Here is a 20,864-nt window from a genome sequence, read left to right as displayed (position 1 = left end):
CAAAGCCAAACTTATTTCATGAGATACTTTTGAGAAAGGCTGCGGTCTTAAGTTTTTGAATTGCTTGTTACGTATTCAAAATTTCAAATTGCACAAAACTACCACAAAACCATTTATCAATTATGTTAGGTACTGAAGTTTTTTTAATGAGTACCTACTTGCAATTCCTTTACCTTATCTACCTATAATTTGTATCACTGAATCCATTTTAAAAGTCATTAGGTACATTTATGAACTGACGTCAATAGATTACAAAAACAGTTTTATTACCATTCTGTATAAGTTGCCTACCACTTACTGATTGACCCCAGACGCAAAAACGACAATGTATACTATCCTACCTACTATAGGTTTGACGTATCTGTCCGTCTGTCTGCATGTTGGTCTGTCTCTCTCGCTGTGTCTGTCTGTGGCATTGTTGCTCCCGAACGGATGAACCGATATAGATTTAGCTTTTTTGTATGAAAGCTGAGTTAGTCGGGAGTGTCCTTAGCCATGTTTCATGAAAATCTGTCTACTATGTCGCAGTCGGGGTTTATTTCAAAATTGTAATTTTGTGGTTAGGTTATTCAACTAGGAAATCATGATCCATCACTAAATATGTTTGTGTTTTTGCATGCCAGCTGCTGGAGAAATATTGCCAAAATTATGTAAAGTCTACCTTGTAATGCAAAATATTTTTCTTATGTTTCTATGAACAACCTGAGTGACGGTCTGCCTTATGTACGAGCTGTATCTCGTCTTGAAAAACCATTATAAATCATGCGACGTTGACAATATCTTCAAGGATTTTGTGAAGCAGCACGGAAAACAATACGTTAAAAGAGAGTATTTGTGGAGGCCGAAAATGTTTTTCACTAATAGATATTTTTACAAAACAAGTTATAGACAAGCAACTCTGAAATATATGAGAATGCTGCACATTGAAGTCTAAAAAAACGCTCGACATGTTTCGATCCATTTTTGAGGATATTTTTCAAAGAGTGCCACCCCGATTTTATTTGCAAATACACACAAAACTAGAATAACAAGAAAATTACAATAAACAGGAAAACATAAATTGGAGAGTGCCACTTCACTGGCGATTTCTAACACTGATCTCCACAAATACACAAAGATATTTTTTATGTTTTTCTTTTTACATTTACTAAACCTGTTTTATTTGTGTTTATGTTGTGTTCTATAAACAAAGTTAGTATAGATAGGCTGCTTTCCTACTAGTAAACTAATATAATAATATATTATATTGGTTGGATAAGTCTAAATAAAATACACAAATTTAATTCAAACGCATCTACCAATTTTATTTTAGAGAGAGAGAATTTAAATCAAATCAAGTGAAATTTGTAGTTTTACATTGAGAAAGGAATTTAAATCGATAAGCCATAATGAAGGTTTAATGTTAAGCGAGCCAGCGGTGCGAGATGCAATCCAAGAATACACGGTGATGTGAACGGCTGCGGGTGATGGCAGACTCTAAGCCACTTGGGAGTGGGCGGTGTAGCTGGTGCCCATGCCGCAAGCGTCGACTCCTCGCAACAGTTTCACGTAGCCTTTTAGTCCCCAACCGGTGCCCCAAGAGTTTTTAATGATCCAGAACTTCTTGCCTTTTTCTGCAAAAAAAATATTTGGATGTTTTCTCTGCTTTTTAAACTAATGATGATCATGATGATAGGCAATAGAATAAGTAAGTACGATATTACGACGAAAAACGAGTAGCTCACCCTTCTCGACTTCTGGCCCGTAGCCGAATGACACAAACGCTAACGAAACGAAACGCTCGTAGATATCTATCTTCATCGCTCGTACGCATTTACGCGACAGACTACCCTTTCGGGGCGTTCCGTTTTCGTTTCGCGTCACAGAAATGCCATTCGGCTACCGCACCTGGTAATGTTATATGTAATAATTGAGACATGTCAACTCATCATCCTCCTTGTGTTATCCCGGCATTTGCCACTGTCCATGGGAGCCTGGGGTCCGCTTTGACAACTAATCCCAAGATTTGGCGTAGGCACTTTACGAAAGCGACTCCCATTTGACCCTCCAACCTGAAGGGTAACTAGACCTTATTGGAATTAGTCCGGTTTCCTCACGATGTTTTTTTGTATTGTATTGTATTGTATTCGTTTATTTCAGACAGAACAGTCCATATTGTTACATTACGTTACACTTATATTTAAAATTAAAGCTATAAAATTCAATAATAAATTTAAAATGAAAACCACAATTAAAACAAAATTAAATACGAATTAAATTAAATCCTTCACCGAAAAGCGACTGGCAAATATCAAATGACATTTCGCACATTTTAACACGTTCACTGCGTTACGGGGGTTTTTGAACCTCGTACACTGTCATCACTCAGTGCGGGTGAGAAAAATCGTGTTCACTCCGCTGGTGCGGAAGCTGTATTTTGGTCATTTTTACAACTACGAAAATGACAAATATACATTTGGATTTCTGTTCAAAAGTATTATTTATTGATATATTAATTATATACGGGGTCTCAGGAACCCCGTACCGACCAGGGGACAAAAATTACCTTCTAGTGCGATACGGGTCTCCGTGAACCCCGTAAAAGGATTTGCTGGCCCGTACGGGGTTGTGGGCACGTTATCGCTAGTGCAGTGCTTACTGAAATACTTGTTATCGGCAAATTAAAAATGAAGCGCTCGAACCACACGTTAGAACTACTATATTCCAAAAACAAAGGTTATCCCACACAATATACGTCAAAATCACCACAAATTGACATCTAATTACAGGCAGGTAATTAAATATATGTTTTTAATATGTAAAAACGGTGTTGGTTTATCTTATTTTATGTATCTTTGTTACTTAATTATATTAACTACTTTCACAAAAATACAAGAGTGCGAAGTATCATATTTTTGATGTGTATTTTTTTTATTAATACAGCATATACATCGATATTTTTATTTCCCATCACTACTAATTTATCGACCTTAATATATTACATGCGTTACGGGGTGTACTAAGCCCCGTATTTTTTCAATTTTAGTGCGATACGGGGATAAAATAACCCCGTATTTTCTTTCCTATATAATTTTGTGAGTTTTTATCGTATCCACGTGCGGGGATAATGAGACGTAGGAAATTTCATACTCTTACAGTTAGTCGAAAAAAATATTGGAAAATCTAATATTTCAGGAACTTACAGCACTTTTAACAGACTTAGGCGTACGGGGCACTTTTATACCCGTAACGCACTACGGTGTAAACTATTACGGGGCGGATTGGGCCTCGTAACGCACTATATTTTGGGTTAAGGTTTTGGCTTGCCGCAGCGAACGTGTTAAGTGAAAAACTCATTGGTGCGAGCCGGGGTTCGATTCGAACCCGCGACTTACCGCTAGGCTACCAGCGCTTTTAGACATGTCAACTAATAAGATAGCTAACCCTCCTCTGAGGTCGTTTACTTTTATTACCTACTGAAAATGTTCAGTTATTAAACATAATAATTCGTTAAATTCGTACAAACCTTCTCCATAGCCGACCAAGAGCACGCCATGGTTAGGATCTTGCCCCTTGCAATTTTTTGGTTCTAGTATGCCTTTATGATAAAATTGGAAGTCATTAGCATTTAGAGCTGAAAGAAAACAAACAAAAGTATTAAATAGGTAACTATTTTCCAGGCCGCATCCGACAACTAGATTTCTGGCAAAATCCTAATTGACATTCAATTGGTCTTTTTTAGGGTTCCGTAGTCAACTAGGAACCCTTATATTTTCGCCATGTCTGTCTGTCCGTCCGTCCGTCCGCGGATAATCTCAGTATCCGTTAGCACTAGAAAGCTGAAATTTGGTACCAATATATATATATATCAATCACGCCGACAAAGTGCAGAAATAAAAAGTGGAAAAATATGTTTTATTAGGGTGCCCCCCTACACGTAAAGTGGGGAGTGATTTTTTTTTTTTTCATTTCAACCCTGGCGTAGATAGGTATTTAAAATAAATAAATAAAATAAATAAATATTATAGGACATTCTTACACAGATTGACTGAGGCCCACGGTAAGCTCAAGAAGGCTTGTGTTGTGGGTACTCAGGCAACGATATATATAATATATAAATACTTATATGCATAGAAAACATCCATGACTCAGGAACAAATATCAGTGCTCATCACACAAATAAATGCCCTTACCGGGATTCGAACCCGGGACCGCGGCGTAGCAGGCAGGGCCACTACCGACTGCGCCAGACCGGTCGTCCGGAACAAAACCGGCCAAGAGCGTGTCGGGCCACGCTCAGTGTAGGGTTCCGTAGTTTTCTGTAGGTATTTTTCTCAAAAACTACTGAACCTATCAAGTTCAAAACAATTTTCCTAGAAAGTCTTTATAAAGTTCTACTTTTGTGATTTTTCCATATTTTTTAAACATAATATATGGTTCAAAAGTTAGAGGGGGGGGACGCACTTTTTTTTCCTTTAGGAGCGATTATTTCCAAAAATATTAATATTATCAAAAAACGATCTTAGTAAACCATTATTCATTTTTAAATACCTATCCAACAATATATCACACGTTGGGGTTGGAATGAAAAAAAATATCAGCCCCCACTTTACATGTAGGGGGGGTACCCTAATAAAACATTTTTCTCCATCTTTTATTTTTGCACTTTGTTGGCGTGATTGATATACATATTGGTACTAAATTTCAGCTTTCTAGTGCTAACGGTTACTGAGATTATCCGCGGACGGACGGACGGACGGACAGACGGACGGACGGACGGACGGACGGACGGACGGACGGACGGACGGACGGACGGACGGACGGACGGACAGACAGACAGACATGGCGAAACTATAAGGGTTCCTAGTTGACTACGAAACCCTAATGAATAGGGGTTTACTAAAACCATTTTTTGATAATGCTCATATTTTCGGAAATAATCGCTCCTAAAGTATAATGTGTCCCCCCCTCTAACTGTTGAACCGTAAGTTTAAAAAATATGAAAAAAATCACAAAAGTAGATCTTTATAAACACTTTCTAGGAAAATTGTTTTGAACTTGATAGGTTTAGTAGTTTTTGAGAAAAATACGGAAAACTACGGAACCCTACACTGAGCGTGGCCCGACACGCTCTTGGCCGGTTTTTTTTTTGTTTACAATCGTACAAGTAATTTATAGTAATTACAATGAGCGAACAGTACTTAATTATATAAGACAGACTTTAAAAAAGGGTCAAGTAGCCTATTAAGGTGAAGTAGTTGCCGTTTCTTCGGAATCCTTGTTTAGTACAGCATCCCTGTTCCGTCCTCACATTCGAAGGCCCTGATAAGTCTCCGGGTGCCTCTCACTCTGATAGAAACTGCTCTAATAAGGGATTTTTTTTCAATTGGTCTAGATTTATAGATTAATTTAAAGAGATCAAGCCCATCCGAAGGGGTAATCCCACCAAAAAGATATTCAATAACCTAACCACAAAATGAACATTTTGAAAAAACCTCCGACATAGTGGACCGATTCCTTTAACGATTATGTTTTTTACCTTTTGTGTTACTGCGGTGTGTATTAAGTGCGGAACCCTAAAAAGGTGACAACGTTTAATATATGCGAGGTACTCACCCACTGCTAGAGGTCCTAAATTTACCAATTTGTTCTTCAATTCTTCTTCATCGGCGATTTTGATCGGGTCGCCACCTGTTACTAGCACTACTCCCTTACTGGGGTCTTCAGTGCAAGTTCTTTTTTTAGCTTTATAGGGATAGTCTGAGTCTTTTTCCAATTTTTTATTTGTTTGAGCCAGTTCCCTGAAGTTAACGCATTTTTAAGATAATTAAGACAAAGAAAAGTCGTTGCATAATTTGACACTCGGATAAGCCTCCAAGCTTCATTAAGTAACGCGAAAATGAACAATCAGAATGCAACATTCATACTGTTACTATACTTATTCGAGGGTTTACTGGTGAAGCCCGATAAGTTGAGCAAACTGGTTTTTGAAATTCGAACTATGTGCAAGTTCCACAATGTTCTTATTTAAAAAAAATATCTCGTTTTTTATACTTAGTTCTCGTTTGTGAAGTCTACTCTGGTAATGGCTATGTCACAGTAAAATTGTAAAAACCGTTAGTTTATAATTTCACTAGCGAGATTATGAACTAACGAAATATTGTGGTACCGTAACGTACAGTTCACAATTTGACAGATTATTTTTACATGATACAACAAGGTTTTTTTTATTTAAGTATTTTGCTAGCGATGATCACTTACTGCATAATCCAGTGCATCCAACCTCCGTTGCATGTTCCCGAGTCGAGGCAGTCGAGAGCCTGCCCTTCAGAGAAAGCTAAGCATTGCTTGTGTTTGATGGCGTACTGCCCTTCAATATCACCTGTCAATACATTCATTTAGTTTCAATTTCGTGTATTTTTTATAACTTTATTCAGAATTTTCCTTATTCAAAAAGATTTTACTCAAATTGTTGTTAAACTTTACGATGTAAAATAACACACTCTTGTAATGTAAAACCTATCTTATTGGTCATACGGACGTACTACGTAATAAACTGAAAAACTCGCGTAAAAGAGCAAAAAACAAGGATTTTTCAATCAAGATTCCACAAAATAGATGGAATAGTAGAATAGAATAGTAATTTGAATGTGATATTTCGCAAGGAACTTATGTTGAATAAATAGAAATTGCTGATAAGTGATAATATTGAGATTCTTAAAGAGATACGTATAAGAGAAATTGTAAAATCTAATAAAGTGACCATACCAACAGCGCTGAAGATGAAGCAACTACCACATTTTCCTTGGTCCTTAACATGTGTAACAGCATCCTTGTCCCTCCAGTCAAAGTGGTCTTCCGTCGGAGTCGGCCCATTAGGGAGTACTACACCCGTCATATTTTCTGGAAGTTTGAAGCCTAAATATTGCTGCAGCTCTTCAGGGTATAAGTCAGCAAAGTGGTTCAATGCGAACACAGTATCAGGAAATTTGGCATTCCGTTCATTTATTTCCTTCAAGGTTTTCTTGAAATTGTCAAGCCTTTCGTAATACTCCCTCCGGTTTTTGTATACTTTATTGTACTCTTGGAGAAAAGTCTCGAACAAGTTCTCAGCGTCTTCCACGTCATAGAATGGTTTGTCAGTTGCAGCCAAGACCGTGCTGCTGGCAAGGCAGACGACTGCCAGGACGATCGGTACAAACATGGTGGTCGTCAACAGGTGTGAGCTTACCAGAACAACCAGTACACCAACTGATGAAGTTATATTTCTACGCAGCCTTTTTATATTTCAAATAATCAAAAAATATTTCAGTCGTTTCTAGTACTTCCACGTGTATATTTTGTATCAAAATTCTTAAAATTGCCTAAATATGTAGCTTAATTATCTCCACGTGGACACGTGTACTTCTTATCTCCACATTTTTGAAATGTTTTGTTAAATATTCTTATCAATAAATTATTCAAATAATTAGGTATAAGACTAGATATCAAACTGCTCACCCAGAACGGTAGGATTCCAGATTTTTCGGGAACCGCTGTAAGTGCCCACTTTTTTTCTTAGTATGCTCTTAGACTAAGATCTTTGTTTCTTAAAACCTTTTTGACGGTTTTTCTACTGATGCAAATTAATCAACTCCTCTTTTCGAACATGGTGAAAAAGTACGCACTATTTGAACACTGACTACCAAAAGACTGAACATAAAAGGTTAACATTGACGCCTTGATCGCTTTGATCAACACTGCTGGTGTTCTTAAGGAGCGTGGCATGCCACTTCTTTTCTTGTCCTAACACTGGAGACCTATCACTAGCACGGTACAGACTGCTATTCGGTTTTCGGTTTTCTTTCAATGTCCACTTCAGCGTGACCATCGTGAAGGTGTCCTGCCGTTTCACCAAAAAACTTTTCTTCTCACTTCAGTTCCCAAATGATTATTAGCGCATTGTACACTACAGTGGGTGGATGTTTTGTGAAAATTCGGAAAAAAAAGCGCGTTACAAAACACGGAGAAACTAAAAAGCCAAAAATAATAAACCTTTCAATTCAGATTTCTTATCGTATTGCAATAAGCTAAACATCCAAATTATAAACAAATCAATTATTTTTGTAGTCGGTACCAGACCTGTTCGTCGCCTTGCTATTGCCTGTTTGCCCCACCCAACCATACACAGGCTGGTACCGACTCCAAAAATAATTGATTTGTTTATAATTTGGATGTTTAGCTTATTGCAATACGATAAGAAATCTGAATTGAAAGGTTTATTATTTTTGGCTTTTTAGTTTCTCCGTGTTTTGTAACGCGCTTTTTTTGAAGGCGGTTTTATTTTTTGTTAAAAAGTTTATTTATTTGTTGATTTTTAGTGGTTCCTAGTGATATTATATGTATCAGTCCGAATACATGTACAGTAGTGAAAGAATTATCCTTAAACTCCTAACCATTGAGGAGTTGACCTTCCATCATCAGCTCAGCCACATAAAATTATTACCATCAGACGTAAATACTGGTGTACCTTTGAAAAATAGACTAAAAACATTACATGTGCCTATAACATTTGAAGAGTTCCCTCGATTTCTCCAGGATCCCATCATCAGACCCTGACTTGGTGCCAATGGGACCATCTCGGGGTTATACCGGTTCGATCAAAAAAAAAATTTTGAAAATCGGTCCACGATTCTCGGAGATATCGAATAACATACATACAAAAAAAAAAAAAAAAAAAAAAAAAAAAAAAAAAAAAACATTCAGTCGAATTGAGAACCTCCTCCTTTTTTGAAGTCGGTTAAAAATATGGAATGTGGTGGTGGTGTGAGGTGTTCCCCTTGCGCTATGCGGTTCTTCAAGAAGCAGGTGTTTTTTTTTATATGAAATAGGCAGCAAACGAGCAGACGAGCCACCTGATGGTAAGCAGTCATCGCCGCCCATGGATATAAGCAACATCAGGTCGGCAACGCATAATTGACTCCTGTGATGTTGCTTATGTCCATGGGCGGCTTTAATGGTCTGAATAGAAGATTATTTTTTTAGAAATATTTTGGTTATAACTTATAAGTCTAAACATGCCATGATGCCAGAAATCACCAAAATACTAAATCGTGAAAACGATTTTGGCCATATCGTGGAAAAGTAGATATACTAGATACGTAATTAATAACTTTAATGTAATAAACCAATGAAAATTGTTTTTTTTTTAATTAAAATAATGTCTTCTTTTTAACCGACTTCAAAAAAAGGAGGAGGTTCTCAATTCGACTGAATGCTTTGTTTTTTTGTATGTATGTTACCTGATAATCCTGATATCTCCGAGAATCGTGAACCGATTTTAATTTTTTTTTTTATTCGAACGGGATGGTCGACCCCGAGATGGTCCCATTGGCACCAAGTCGGGGTCTGATGATGGGATCTTGGAGAAATCGAGGGAACTCTTCAAATGTTATAGGCACATGTAATGTTTTTAGTGTATTTTTCAAAGGTACACCAGTATTAGGCGTAAATAATGGTAATAATTGTATGTGGCTGAGCTGATGATGGAAGGTCAACTCCTCAATGGTTAGGAGTTAAAGGATAATTGTTTCACTACTGTACGCATATTCGGACTGATACTTATAATATCAATAGGAACCACTAAAAATCAACAAATAAATAAACTTAAAAAAAACCGCCTTCAAAAATAAGCGCATTACAAAACACGGAGAAACAACAGAACAAATAAGAATGAACCTTTGAATTCCGATTTCTCATCGGATTGCAATAATCTAAACATCCAAATTATAAACAAATCAATTATTTTTGGAATCGAGGCCAGCCTGCGTATGGTTGGGTGGGGCAAACAGGCAATAGCAAGACGAGGAATAGGGCCAGCCTAGTACCGAATACAAAAATAATTGATTTGTTTATAATTTGGATGTTTAGATTATTGCAATCCGATAAGAAATCTGAATTCAAAGGTTCATTATTTTTTGATTTTTAGTTTCTCCGTGTTTTGTAATGCGCTTATTTTTGAAGGCGGTTTTTAATAAAATGTTCCATCTACGATATTTAAGGTATTCCTTTCTCATCGAGAAACACAGAGAGTGCCGTGTCCCTCGACATTTCCAAGACTTTTGACAGAGTATGGCACGGTAGCCTAATATGCAAGCTATCCGCCTATGGGATTTCGCCTGGCGTGCGTTCCTGGATCACTGACTTCCTGAGGGACCGATCTATTCGAGTTGTCCTAGACGGGTGCTCGTCTGATCTATTGGCTAATATGAACGCCGGGGTCCCTCAGGGCTCAGTTCTCTCCGCGACCCTATTTTTGTTGCACATCAATGCCCGGTATCGTTGGGTATGCGGATAACAGCACGGTCACGGAAAGATATCTTTCCGATGTGAGAGCCAGTGTTAATGACACCAGAACCTTCAGAGAAGCGATGGTGGAACGCCTGAACTTGTCCCTGGACACCGTATCTAGCTGGGGCGAGGCTAATTTGGTTGAATTCAACGCCACCAAAACTCAGGCGTGTTTATTCACCGCAAAGCGGAGCCAATTTACCTTGGCCCCCTCTTTCCAACCACTTGGAACTTCTCGGTCTTAGCTTGAAGTCCAACCTGAACTTTGGGTCAACTATCGAGTCTAGGGCTACAAATGCTGCCAAAAAACTTGGTGTCCTATTTAAAGTGAAGCGGTACTTCAAGCCGAATCAGCTTATCTCCGCCAAGCACAGGTCCGATCGTGCATGGAATACTTACGGCTTTGGATGCGATAGAAAAAGTAAAAGTAAAAAGTAAAAAGCATTTAATTGTCCAACATAGGTATTAGGTACATAAGTACAGGTCTCATTATACATTTTTGTCTCACTATGTTGTGCCGTGAGGCGTACAACTTTTAGTAAGTACTGTGTTACATGCTGTGCACAGTTATCACGAATTATTATCTAACAAATATTCACTAATACTATAATAAGATTTATCAATTAAAAATTTAAATACCTTGCTTTTAAAACTATTAATGGATTATTAGAGCTTAGGGCACATCGATTCTTCGGCGATAACCCTGCTATCAAGGCAAAGTTGCAGACAGAAATCGCCGTCGAGTCGCGTGTCTATCAATATTCTATCGGATACCTTCTGGGGAGTGCGCTCAAGAACTCCACGACCTAATCCCTCCTTCTCCTTTTTCATCTTCGGACGTCTAGACGGTGAGAACGAATGCACCCGTATGCGGTTAGTATGCCATTTGTCCGCATAAAACAATTTGCCTCATCCTTTGTGATGCGGACTGCAAAGGAATGGAATGCGCTCCCACCATCTGTGCTCCCAAATAAAATAATAAAAATAAAAAAAATAAAAATCATTTATTCATGTACCAAAAATAACAGTTATAAACAGGCCATAAACTATATTAACACAAAAATAGGCTTCACCATGTCCGTGCCTGAACTAGGGAGATCCTGTATCTCAGGCAGAAAAAATAACTTACAAACTAAAACAGGGAAATTATTTGATAATATCATGTGCATTGCATAGGTATTCAACTAAAAAATAAATGTTACATTACAGATTTATAATGTAACATTTACATAAATAAATACGACCTCGGTCTCTTTAAAGCAAGAGTGATTAGGTTTTTACTGAATCGGCGAGCTCCATCTACGACTCTGTCTTCACTTTCCATCAGGTGTGACTAGGGTCAATCGCTGATCAGTCTACAATAATAAAATAAAAAAGTATGTTGGTTTTTCAGGGATAATTATTTATAATGTTAACCGATTTCAACAGTTTTTACTTTATTTGAAAGAATGTAGTTTACGTAACATCTCGTCATTTGAAGTACGATATACGTCCGCAAGGGTGAGTAAATTTTATAATAAAAATCTGAAAAGTTTTTTGTGACTTAGAAAAAAAGTTTTCAAGATACAAACACGATTATATTTTTACTGTAATATTTAGCATAAAAACAATGTTTTCTAATTTTTTCTAACACAACAAAGATAATTTTTAAGAAAAAAAAACCGCCGCCTTTGGTGTTCTGGTGAAAGCTACTTGCGAATTATGTAGAAATGTGTAAGTATTTTTTAAAACTGCTTTTGATACTTGAATTATTTGATAGCAACACAAATGAATATACGTATACCGTTAAGGTTTGAGGAGTTTCCTCAACAATCCCTCATGAAGCCGATTATAAAAAATCGAAGCTTGTCAAATTTGACTTGAAAACTCAATATTCTTAACAAATATAACTCAATTAATGTCACTGTTCTGAACATAAATGCATCTTTTCCTACGAGCTGGTAAGGTTCTACCTCTAATATTGATGATAAAATTAAATTTCTTCAGAGTTTACGCCTGCAAAAACGCTATAGATAGAGTTTTTACGTTCAAGACATCATTTATTATGTTTTATTTGTCTTATAGTACGTTGCTCCTGGAAAGTTATGTATGAAAATCTTGGCATAATTAATGGAAGATTTTTTTTTGATTGGGATATGCACATTATACGCCGAAGTTATTTTTCATCAACCCTCCTCCATAAATAGCCCAAAATGCGGTTTTTCTCGTTTTCTGGCAAAACCGTTAAAGATACAGAAAAAGCGTATAGGAACAAAGTAATCCTTAATAAATGTACTACAAATCAGTTTTTGACACTTTAGTGCTAGCACTTATAGTTTTCGCACCATCTGTCACGGAAGTTGCTCCTTTCTGCAATTTTCTTTAGTGAATGTTAAGTTTTCTCCCAAATCGCTTACGAAATCTGTTTGATATTACTAAAATATTATAAACTGAAAATGAATTTCAGGGGGAAAAATCACTACCATGGGTGAGACTTGAACTCACGGCATCTGTATGGATACTCCAGGGCTCTACCAACAGCTACTAAAAGCTCATCCCCAGTCAGCTATATACTATATGGATCAATGGTACTCCTAGCGACTACTACCGTGAAAATATTACGTCTTAAATAGTTACTGGAATTCCAAGACATATTGGAAATTCCACCCATGGTAGTGATTTTTCCCCTTTAATTTTATTTTAGTCATGAGTTTACAATATTTTAGTTATATCAAACAAATTTCGACGATTTCGTAAGCATTTTGGGCGAAAACTTACCATTCATTAAAGAAAATTGCAGCAAAGGACCAACTTTCGTGATGGATGACGCGAAAACTATAAGTGCTAGAACTGAAGTGTCAATTAATGATTTGTAGTAAATTTATTAAGGATTACTTCGTTCCAACGCGCTTTTTCTGTATCTTTAACAGTTTTGTCAGAAATCGAGAAAAACCGCATTTTCGGTACTTTAAGGGAGGGTAGAGGGGTGACGCAGAGGGGGGAGGAGTGGGGAGGGTTGATGAAAAATAACTTCGGTCTATAACCTACATAGTCCAATTTAAAAAAAGTCTTCCATTAATTATGCCGCAATTTTAGCTAATTTCCCCGTACTATAATAAAACATGGCAATATTTTTTTCGGTCCATTGAACAGTATTTTAATCTTTTTAAGCACCTGAGAGGTTGACATGTTAACCCAATGCGTCCAAAGCCTCAATAAAAATAAGATAAAGATTGTTTCAACAGAATAAGAATTCGGGAAATGGTCCAAATTTAGCTTCTACATTTTAGAGTTTTGATCTAAATATAATATAACAAATTAATAATAAAAAACGGAAAATGTTTAACCAACATACAAATATGGACTGTAATTATTTAAATTGGAAGAGACGATTATATTATGTATTATACATACAGAGTGGGGCCTGTAACAAAGGCGAAGAATTGAACTGTAGGCTATTCTCCTTATACTGCTCAACATTTGTTCAGTGACTTTTAAAAATTGTGATGTCTTTAATTTTTTAATTTTTCATACAAAATAAATATTAGCTTCAATGTACGCCATTATTGTTGTCATTGACGTTGTCTGTCACACTTTAGACTTAACAGAATTTGCAATACATTACCTCTTAGAAAAAACTTTCAAGGGTGATAAAAATCAAAATACAAGTTATTTTTAAAAGTCGCCGAACAAATGTTGATCAGTATAAGAAAAATAGCCTAGAGTTCAATTCTTCGCCTTTGTTACAGGCCCCACTCTGTATAATATGTAGGCATTGTAGGCCGAATGAAAACAAAAAGCACACAGAATAAGTCAATTTATTTTTAGTTAAAATTACATAAATATAATTTTTTAGAATAGACACGGTCATAAACATCAATTTCCTGACGAACGAGGTGTACAGAAAGTAACAGAGGTGAGCTAATATGTCAGGCGAAGCCGAGAAGCGATAACTTAGTTTAGACTTGTTAACTCATCATCATCAATGGCCTCTAACATCAATAATATGATGGGTTAAGCAGCGTATAGTGAGCCCAATGCGAGAGCGGCAGCCGCGACCGCAAAGCTGGCAGGAGAATGTCATTCTCCTGCCTTAGAGGCCATTGATGATGATGATTTGTGGCCGTGTCCAGTGACAAGGGTTGGTTAGCGCTTCAAGAGTTGTTTAACTAAGTTGACAGTTTCCGGGCGAAGGACAGAACAATTTCTATCTATAGACTAGGCTATGGTGGCGGTGTACGTGTAATAGCCTATTCCACAAGCGTTGATACCTCGACGTAAGCGCCCGTACCCTTCCTCCCCCCATTCTGGTCCATACGAGAATTTCAATGTCCAATAGTCTGTACCATTTTCTGTAAAATAATTAAAATGCTAATTAAAATACTTGCAAAAGAAAAGCAGTTTCTAAACTAAATACGATTATTAATTGTAATAAATTGATTGTAAGTTTTTGTTTGGGTTATGTTTGGGACTGTTTGAGGGCATGTAATTTGCCAATTTTAATTTATCGTGGTCGTGCTTTTGTCACGTCACTGACGCACTTACAACGTTAGAACGTGACAGACATGGTGACATATGAGATCTTACCCCTTCTATCTTTGTTGGCCCTGATTAAAGATTTACTTTCAAACAATGTACCAAGGTGGCAGTAAATGTACTTACGAGGCAAATGGGTACATCATTTACATTGAATGGAATATTTCTTTATTAAAAACAACCCCGTATCGTGTTTACCTACTCAATTATCTTTGGCTAGATGTTGCCGTTAACACATGGGTTCATAATCTCTTCACAAGTTGCTAATTCCGGAGTTAAGAGACAGGTAGGGCAAAGTCGGGTTAGGTGACGCGAGGGAATAGGTGCCCCACTACCTAAAAACCTAACTTCTAAATATCGCATCAAACACATAATACTTTTAAAAGAAGCGCACGCCCCATTTACCTCAGTCCCCCGCGCGCGCCGTGACTGTTCGAGACGCGACGGAAAAATATGCCAAATATGCCAAATACCTAAGTATTTGATGAAGCATAACTTTCGAAATAGTTATAATTTTAGTCCCGTTTTGAATGATATCGATACACAAGTTAGTTAATTACATTCCTAGGTGCTTTAATTGCTTTATAATGTTTATTTTAGCCAAAAAAATAAAAGGCATATCCCTACCCAAAAGGATAGACGCCCCTGAGGGCATCTATCCCTTTTCTAAGGGCCCTTCTTACTTTTTAGCATGCTCGTCTGTAGAATGTTTGAAGTGTTTTAAGGATTCTTTATTTCAAGATGTTTAATAATTAGACGTACTTCTGCGACGTGCGTATGTATTTTTTTCTGGTGGGTTTTCAATTAAAAAAGACTTCGCAAAATACTGTTGAGCATCATCTAGGTAGATAGGATCTTCTAATTGTATCAAGGTACATCATAAATTAATATTTTTAGGCACACAAATTTATAATACATGTGCAATAAGTTGCGATACATTAGATCCATTCTTCTTGCTTTTTCGGTTAGAAAAAAGTACCTTATAACTTAAATTTCACTTATTTTATTCCAAAGGGCATCTATTCCCTACCATCAATTTCATTAAAACTTAAATTACGTGAAAACTGTTATAATTAGGACGACAGCAGCCACTCTCGATTAAAAACAAAGAATTAGACTAGCTAATTACATCAAAATGATTCACAAGTTAATAGTTTTAAAGTTATACGGGGTTTTCTAACAGTGGGTCGTCTAACCCGAGTTTCCCCTAAGTAAGATTACATTTCATTATGTTAATGTATATAATTTTAAACAAACCTTCACCATATCCTACCAAGAGCGCGCATGGATTGTAATAATAGTCGTTACCACATGTATCGGGTTCTACAATGCCTTCTTTATAAAAAAAGAAGTCTTCATCAAAGAAGCCTGTAACAAACAAATGTAATGTAATGTTATGAAGTCACTATAAGGTGCATCAACTGGTTACTTATTTACGTGAACTGTCTATGTGTCTCGGTGGCTCAGCGGTGTTTGTACCGGAGTCAGAAGACAGAGGTCCCTGGATCGATCCTCGGCACAGGTTGTACTTTTTTGTATGTTTTTCGTCCGATTTTATTATTTGTAAATTTAACACTTCGCTTTGGTAATGAAGTTAACGCACAACTATCCATACTAGATAAAGTCTAACCGACGGTACCGCAGCGAACGGGTTAATAAAATCAAATCTGCGGTTATGTCGAGAAAAAGTATAACGAACACAAAGGATACTATAGACTAGACAGCCATTTAATAATACCACTACCGAACGAGATGGTCACATACAAATTATAATAAGAGTGACAGAGAGCAAAATGTTATTTTTTGTCTTTGTCATAGTTTCACTTTTCCGCCGCTGCCACAAACGAGTTTGTGGCAAACAATAAGGACGTGACTTGTCAAGCTTATTATCCGCCCAAATTACGTAGGTTATGTATGGTAAACTGTCAGCCATTTTTAAAGTGATTCTTAAATTCGCTCCATTATTCTATATCTGTCCCTTATGGGTGTACCCTTGTGTCAAATCTATAGTATCCTTCGTCTGAGGATCTGCCACTGTTGTGTATAAAATAGCAATTTACCGGAATTATCTGAAATTGTCATTCTAACAGTGGATCTGATTTTATATTTGTAATCTTTTGATTGTTTTGTGTGTGTCGTTACAGCTGTACCAAGGGGTAAGTTTTAGAGATTACTACAGATTATAGGACATGAAATTAATTGAAATAGACACTAAGTGCGTTTTCACATTATCCGATCCGATATCGGATGTCGGACCGATATCCCATACATTTCAGGCGCCATCTTGGATTTTTTCTATTGAAATCCTTCCGACATCCGATATCGGATCGGATAGTGTGAAAACGGCCTAAGAGTTTTGAATGATTCACGGTTATTTTTATTAGACTTATATTGACCGGAATATCGACCGTGATTAGTACCTTTTTGATTTTTGTCGAGCTCCCTATATTTCAACGCAGTTGATCACGGAAAACTGACGAAAGCGGGTGGATGTTAAAGTTGCATAGACAGCGCGCGATCTACCCTCCTTCGCGCGCGTCGGCTGCGTTCACTTTCAGCGTTACCACTGGTCGCATTCACACTCGATGGTCTGTCCAAACACACTACACTCACAGTGTCACTACGTTTGTTCAATTCTGACTTTACTTTAGAATAGAATAGAATAGAATATACTTTATTTAACATCAAATTGGACAAGTACAAGGTAGAGGTACATACGACTTAAACTAGATGCTAAATGGGATCCCACTCAGCACTGGATTCCATACATTAGATAGTTTGAAGCCATCCTCATTTTTTGACGGCAAAAGTTGCTATGAAGAATTTCATGTACCTATGGCAAATTATCGTTGTTGTATATTAATCTAGTCACTTTATACATCTGTAGTACCTATGCGTCAAATCCGGTAGTTCTGATTTATTGCAGACATGTTTATGATGTTCACATGTGAATCACGCGTCGACTAGCGTAAATTATCAGTACTGCTACTTGTCAATGTCGCGAAGAGCAAAAAGTCTAATGCTCAACATTTTTTTGCTAAAATTATGATAGTATTAATCAGTACTCTGTTCTCAATTTCTTTTGCTTGTATTATAACTGCAGACGAGACACTGTTGACACCTAGTGTCGAGTAATGGAGTACCATTACTCGACACTACAATTATCAGTAGATAATTTACGCTAGCTGACGCGTGACTGACTCGTGAATGATGTCACTACAAATAACTTGTATGAAGTTACAACTTATCCCTTACTTATTGCTCTATGTCATTACTAAGAGGATATTGTACCCAATAAGCCAGACAATGTGATAACAGATCGATCGCAACGCCGGGCCGGGCCGAGCTCCTCGACTTTAACTATCATATCATCCCTCATGATGAGGATCTCGTGGAAGCCGAGAAGGGCAAGTCCAGGAAATACATACAGTTGGCTCACGAGATAATGGCTATGTAGAATGTTCATTATCTTATCTTGATAGTCCTCTCAGAGAACGGTCCGATAGCTAAAGTCTCAATCAGCCTTGAGAGACTCGATGGGTCTGTTTGACACAGAGCGGATAGTCCGACGGCCACCCTTCCTGCCGTGCGGTCCTGACTTCCTGACCGCCGTCAGCTTGACCCACCCGCTGCTAACGGCACTTCAGGTTTGGATTTTTAAACAAGTTTCTATGTATTTTATTATAATTATGTAAATAAGATTGAGTGTATTCAGTAAAGCTAAGTTCCATTGTTCAGGTTATGTATGATTATGATGCAAGTACTCACAAATTGAGAGTGGCCCGATGTCGTACAAGTTCTGCTTTAACACGTCTTCGTCCATAGTGTCCAATTCAAAACCTTCTATCACCCCGACAGCTACTTTAGCGTTATCTTCATGACAGTATCCTCTTTCACCCACGAAAGGATAATCAGACTCCAGCATGATACCAGTTCTTCTAGCAAAATCGCTGAAAAAATCAACAGGAAGTAAATAAGTACATTAAGACGCACCACGAGCGAAAATGTTAATTGAAAGGAGCCGCCCGCCCCCAAAAGAAAAGTGGAATCATGAGCGTTGCGATGAGAGTTAAACAAATTTTGCCAGCGACTGAAACAAAAAAAAATCACCACACCAACAGAGGAAAATAATTTAGTAACTTTAAAACATCAAACTAAATAAAATCCGTCAATTTATTAAACATTTATAATTCAAAATCATGATAATTCTAACGGCAATCTTAGGACATCAACCTAAAATTGTATGAAAGTACTTTGCACTCTTGCGGATAAAATTCAACTATATCATCTTTTTTAGAAGAATCAGGAGAGCCTTTACCAGTTGGTGTGGGAAAAACCAACTCCAACCTTAAAATGGAACGTTAAATCCGATTGCATGAACATCACGAGCGTTAAATAAATTTTCCGGATCTTTTCTACTTGACTTACTTCATAAGATTACAAGGACTGCCACCAAAGATACCATCGTTATCAAAACAACAGTCAAGGGCCTGTTCCTCAGACAAGGAAACAGTCTGGTTGTACTTAATAGCGTACTGGCCTTCAATATTGCCTGTCAACATGAAAAAAAAAACAGATGTTTTAACAGTTAACACAAAATCAAACAGTGTCATATGTAATATATATACATAATAGTCCTACCAGTTGCGCTGAATAAGTAGGTGCAACCATAACATGCCCTTATCCCCATGTCTTTAACTCGTGTAACTTTCCCATGTGTTCTCCAGTCAAAAGACTTAGGGGCTGCGGTCGTTCCAGGGGGAAATGCCACTTTATTGGTGTTTTCATTAAAATTCTTGAAATAACCAGAGCGGGTGTTGTGTAGTTCTTCAGGTTTCAAATCGGCTAAGCGATTTACTTTGAACACTGCCAGGGAATATTTTTCATTTCGCCGATTTATGTCTTTTAAGTTTTCTTTGAAAATTTCGAGCCTTTCGAAATAATCATTTCCTTCGTATAATTTTCCGTACTCCTTAATGAATTTTTTGAAAAGATTTTCGGCGTTATCCAGATCATAATATGGTTTATCAAGATTAGAGGCAGCCATAACTGCACTGCTGGCGATGCAAATTGCTACCCAAAATAATATCGGTACCAACATGTTGTTCAAGGCAAGTAACGAATACAGTTGTGTACTTCTATAGAATGCGAGGGATTAACTACTTTGTCTTTTCATGGAACTTTTTAAATATAGATACTTATCTATGTCGATAGGCAATTAGGCATATGGTAGGTATGTAGGTACCTACTTCCTTGAAAACGATTGACATTTATGTTTTTGTGATAAAGTGAAATAATTTACATGTTTTAATAATAGTGTGCCGGGTGCAAAAAATGTTCAAAAATAAAACAATATTTTTTATGACTTTTTAAAAACTGTCATGAACTAAATAATTGTAACGGAATTTTAAGCTATTCGCGATAAGGTGAGAAATAATGCTATGACAAAAGTGTCGTGTGCAAAAAGTAATAGAAAAATTAAAACAAAGAATTAAAACGCATTGATTAGTGATAAGTGCAAATGTTAAGTGATTAGTGGAATCAATGTGTCTTTCCCTCGTAAAACTTACTTTCGTTTATGATATTACAAAGTATAGATATTATAATGATTCACAGTTTTTAAAAACAAAAACCTGATAGGTATTACTATTTGGCGTGGAACCGACTTCTAACATCCTTTTCATGTTTTAACTATACATGTGCGTTACACATAGTTACGACATACATATATACCACATACATACGACAATATTTTATTTATTCCTTTTTAAAGTCGGTTATCATTTTTAATTAACACGCTTTTATTAGGTCGTCGTGTATGTAACTAACTATGTAATGGAATCTGCGGTGGCTGTATATAGTTCTGATGACAATACAATAACATGATACTGTTGAACTGATCTGATGATGGAGCCGGAAGATATGAACTGGAACTACATGATGGAACATCGTATCATAGCTGTTTTTGAGTTTCTTAGAAAAGTCTTGTAATGAACTTTGACTACGATTAGGTTTCAAGGTCTGATGATGGAGCCGGAAGA

The 20,864-nt window shown here is 36.9% G+C and overlaps 2 protein-coding genes across 2 annotated transcripts; both read right to left on the bottom strand.

The window, feature by feature from the left end:
- Positions 1-1,278: 1,278 nt before the first annotated feature.
- Positions 1,279-7,225, bottom strand: LOC125224911 (procathepsin L-like). The gene is made up of 5 exons (XM_048128429.1): positions 6,748-7,225; positions 6,241-6,361; positions 5,596-5,780; positions 3,506-3,613; positions 1,279-1,613 (listed from the first exon to the last, which is right to left on the bottom strand). The coding sequence occupies exons 1-5, from the start codon at positions 7,181-7,183 to the stop codon at positions 1,477-1,479; spliced, it is 987 nt and encodes a 328-aa protein (XP_047984386.1). The 5' UTR covers positions 7,184-7,225; the 3' UTR covers positions 1,279-1,476.
- Positions 7,226-14,089: 6,864 nt separating this feature from the next.
- Positions 14,090-19,950, bottom strand: LOC125224891 (pro-cathepsin H-like). Its single transcript, XM_048128392.1, has 5 exons — positions 19,465-19,950; positions 19,252-19,375; positions 18,592-18,773; positions 16,081-16,191; positions 14,090-14,639 (listed from the first exon to the last, which is right to left on the bottom strand). The coding sequence occupies exons 1-5, from the start codon at positions 19,922-19,924 to the stop codon at positions 14,506-14,508; spliced, it is 1,011 nt and encodes a 336-aa protein (XP_047984349.1). The 5' UTR covers positions 19,925-19,950; the 3' UTR covers positions 14,090-14,505.
- Between the last annotated feature and the right edge of the window lie 914 nt (positions 19,951-20,864).

This window comes from Leguminivora glycinivorella, chromosome 3, assembly GCF_023078275.1.
Source record: "Leguminivora glycinivorella isolate SPB_JAAS2020 chromosome 3, LegGlyc_1.1, whole genome shotgun sequence".
Classification (NCBI taxonomy): Eukaryota; Metazoa; Arthropoda; class Insecta; order Lepidoptera; family Tortricidae; genus Leguminivora; species Leguminivora glycinivorella.
This window is presented reverse-complemented; position numbering and strand designations above follow the sequence as displayed.

Coding starts and splice junctions, on each gene's coding strand:
- LOC125224911 (XM_048128429.1), bottom strand. CDS start 7,183: ATGTTTGTACCGATCGTCCTGGCAGTCGTCTGCCTTGCCAGCAGCACG. Junction 5,781..6,240: donor TGGATGCACTGGATTATGCA/GTAAGTGATCAT, acceptor CGTTAACTTCAG/GGAACTGGCTCAAACAAATA. Junction 3,614..5,595: donor TTTAGGACCTCTAGCAGTGG/GTGAGTACCTCG, acceptor GTTTTCTTTCAG/CTCTAAATGCTAATGACTTC.
- LOC125224891 (XM_048128392.1), bottom strand. CDS start 19,924: ATGTTGGTACCGATATTATTTTGGGTAGCAATTTGCATCGCCAGCAGT. Junction 19,376..19,464: donor CTACTTATTCAGCGCAACTG/GTAGGACTATTA, acceptor TCATGTTGACAG/GCAATATTGAAGGCCAGTAC. Junction 14,640..16,080: donor CTTGGTAGGATATGGTGAAG/GTTTGTTTAAAA, acceptor ATTATTTTACAG/AAAATGGTACAGACTATTGG.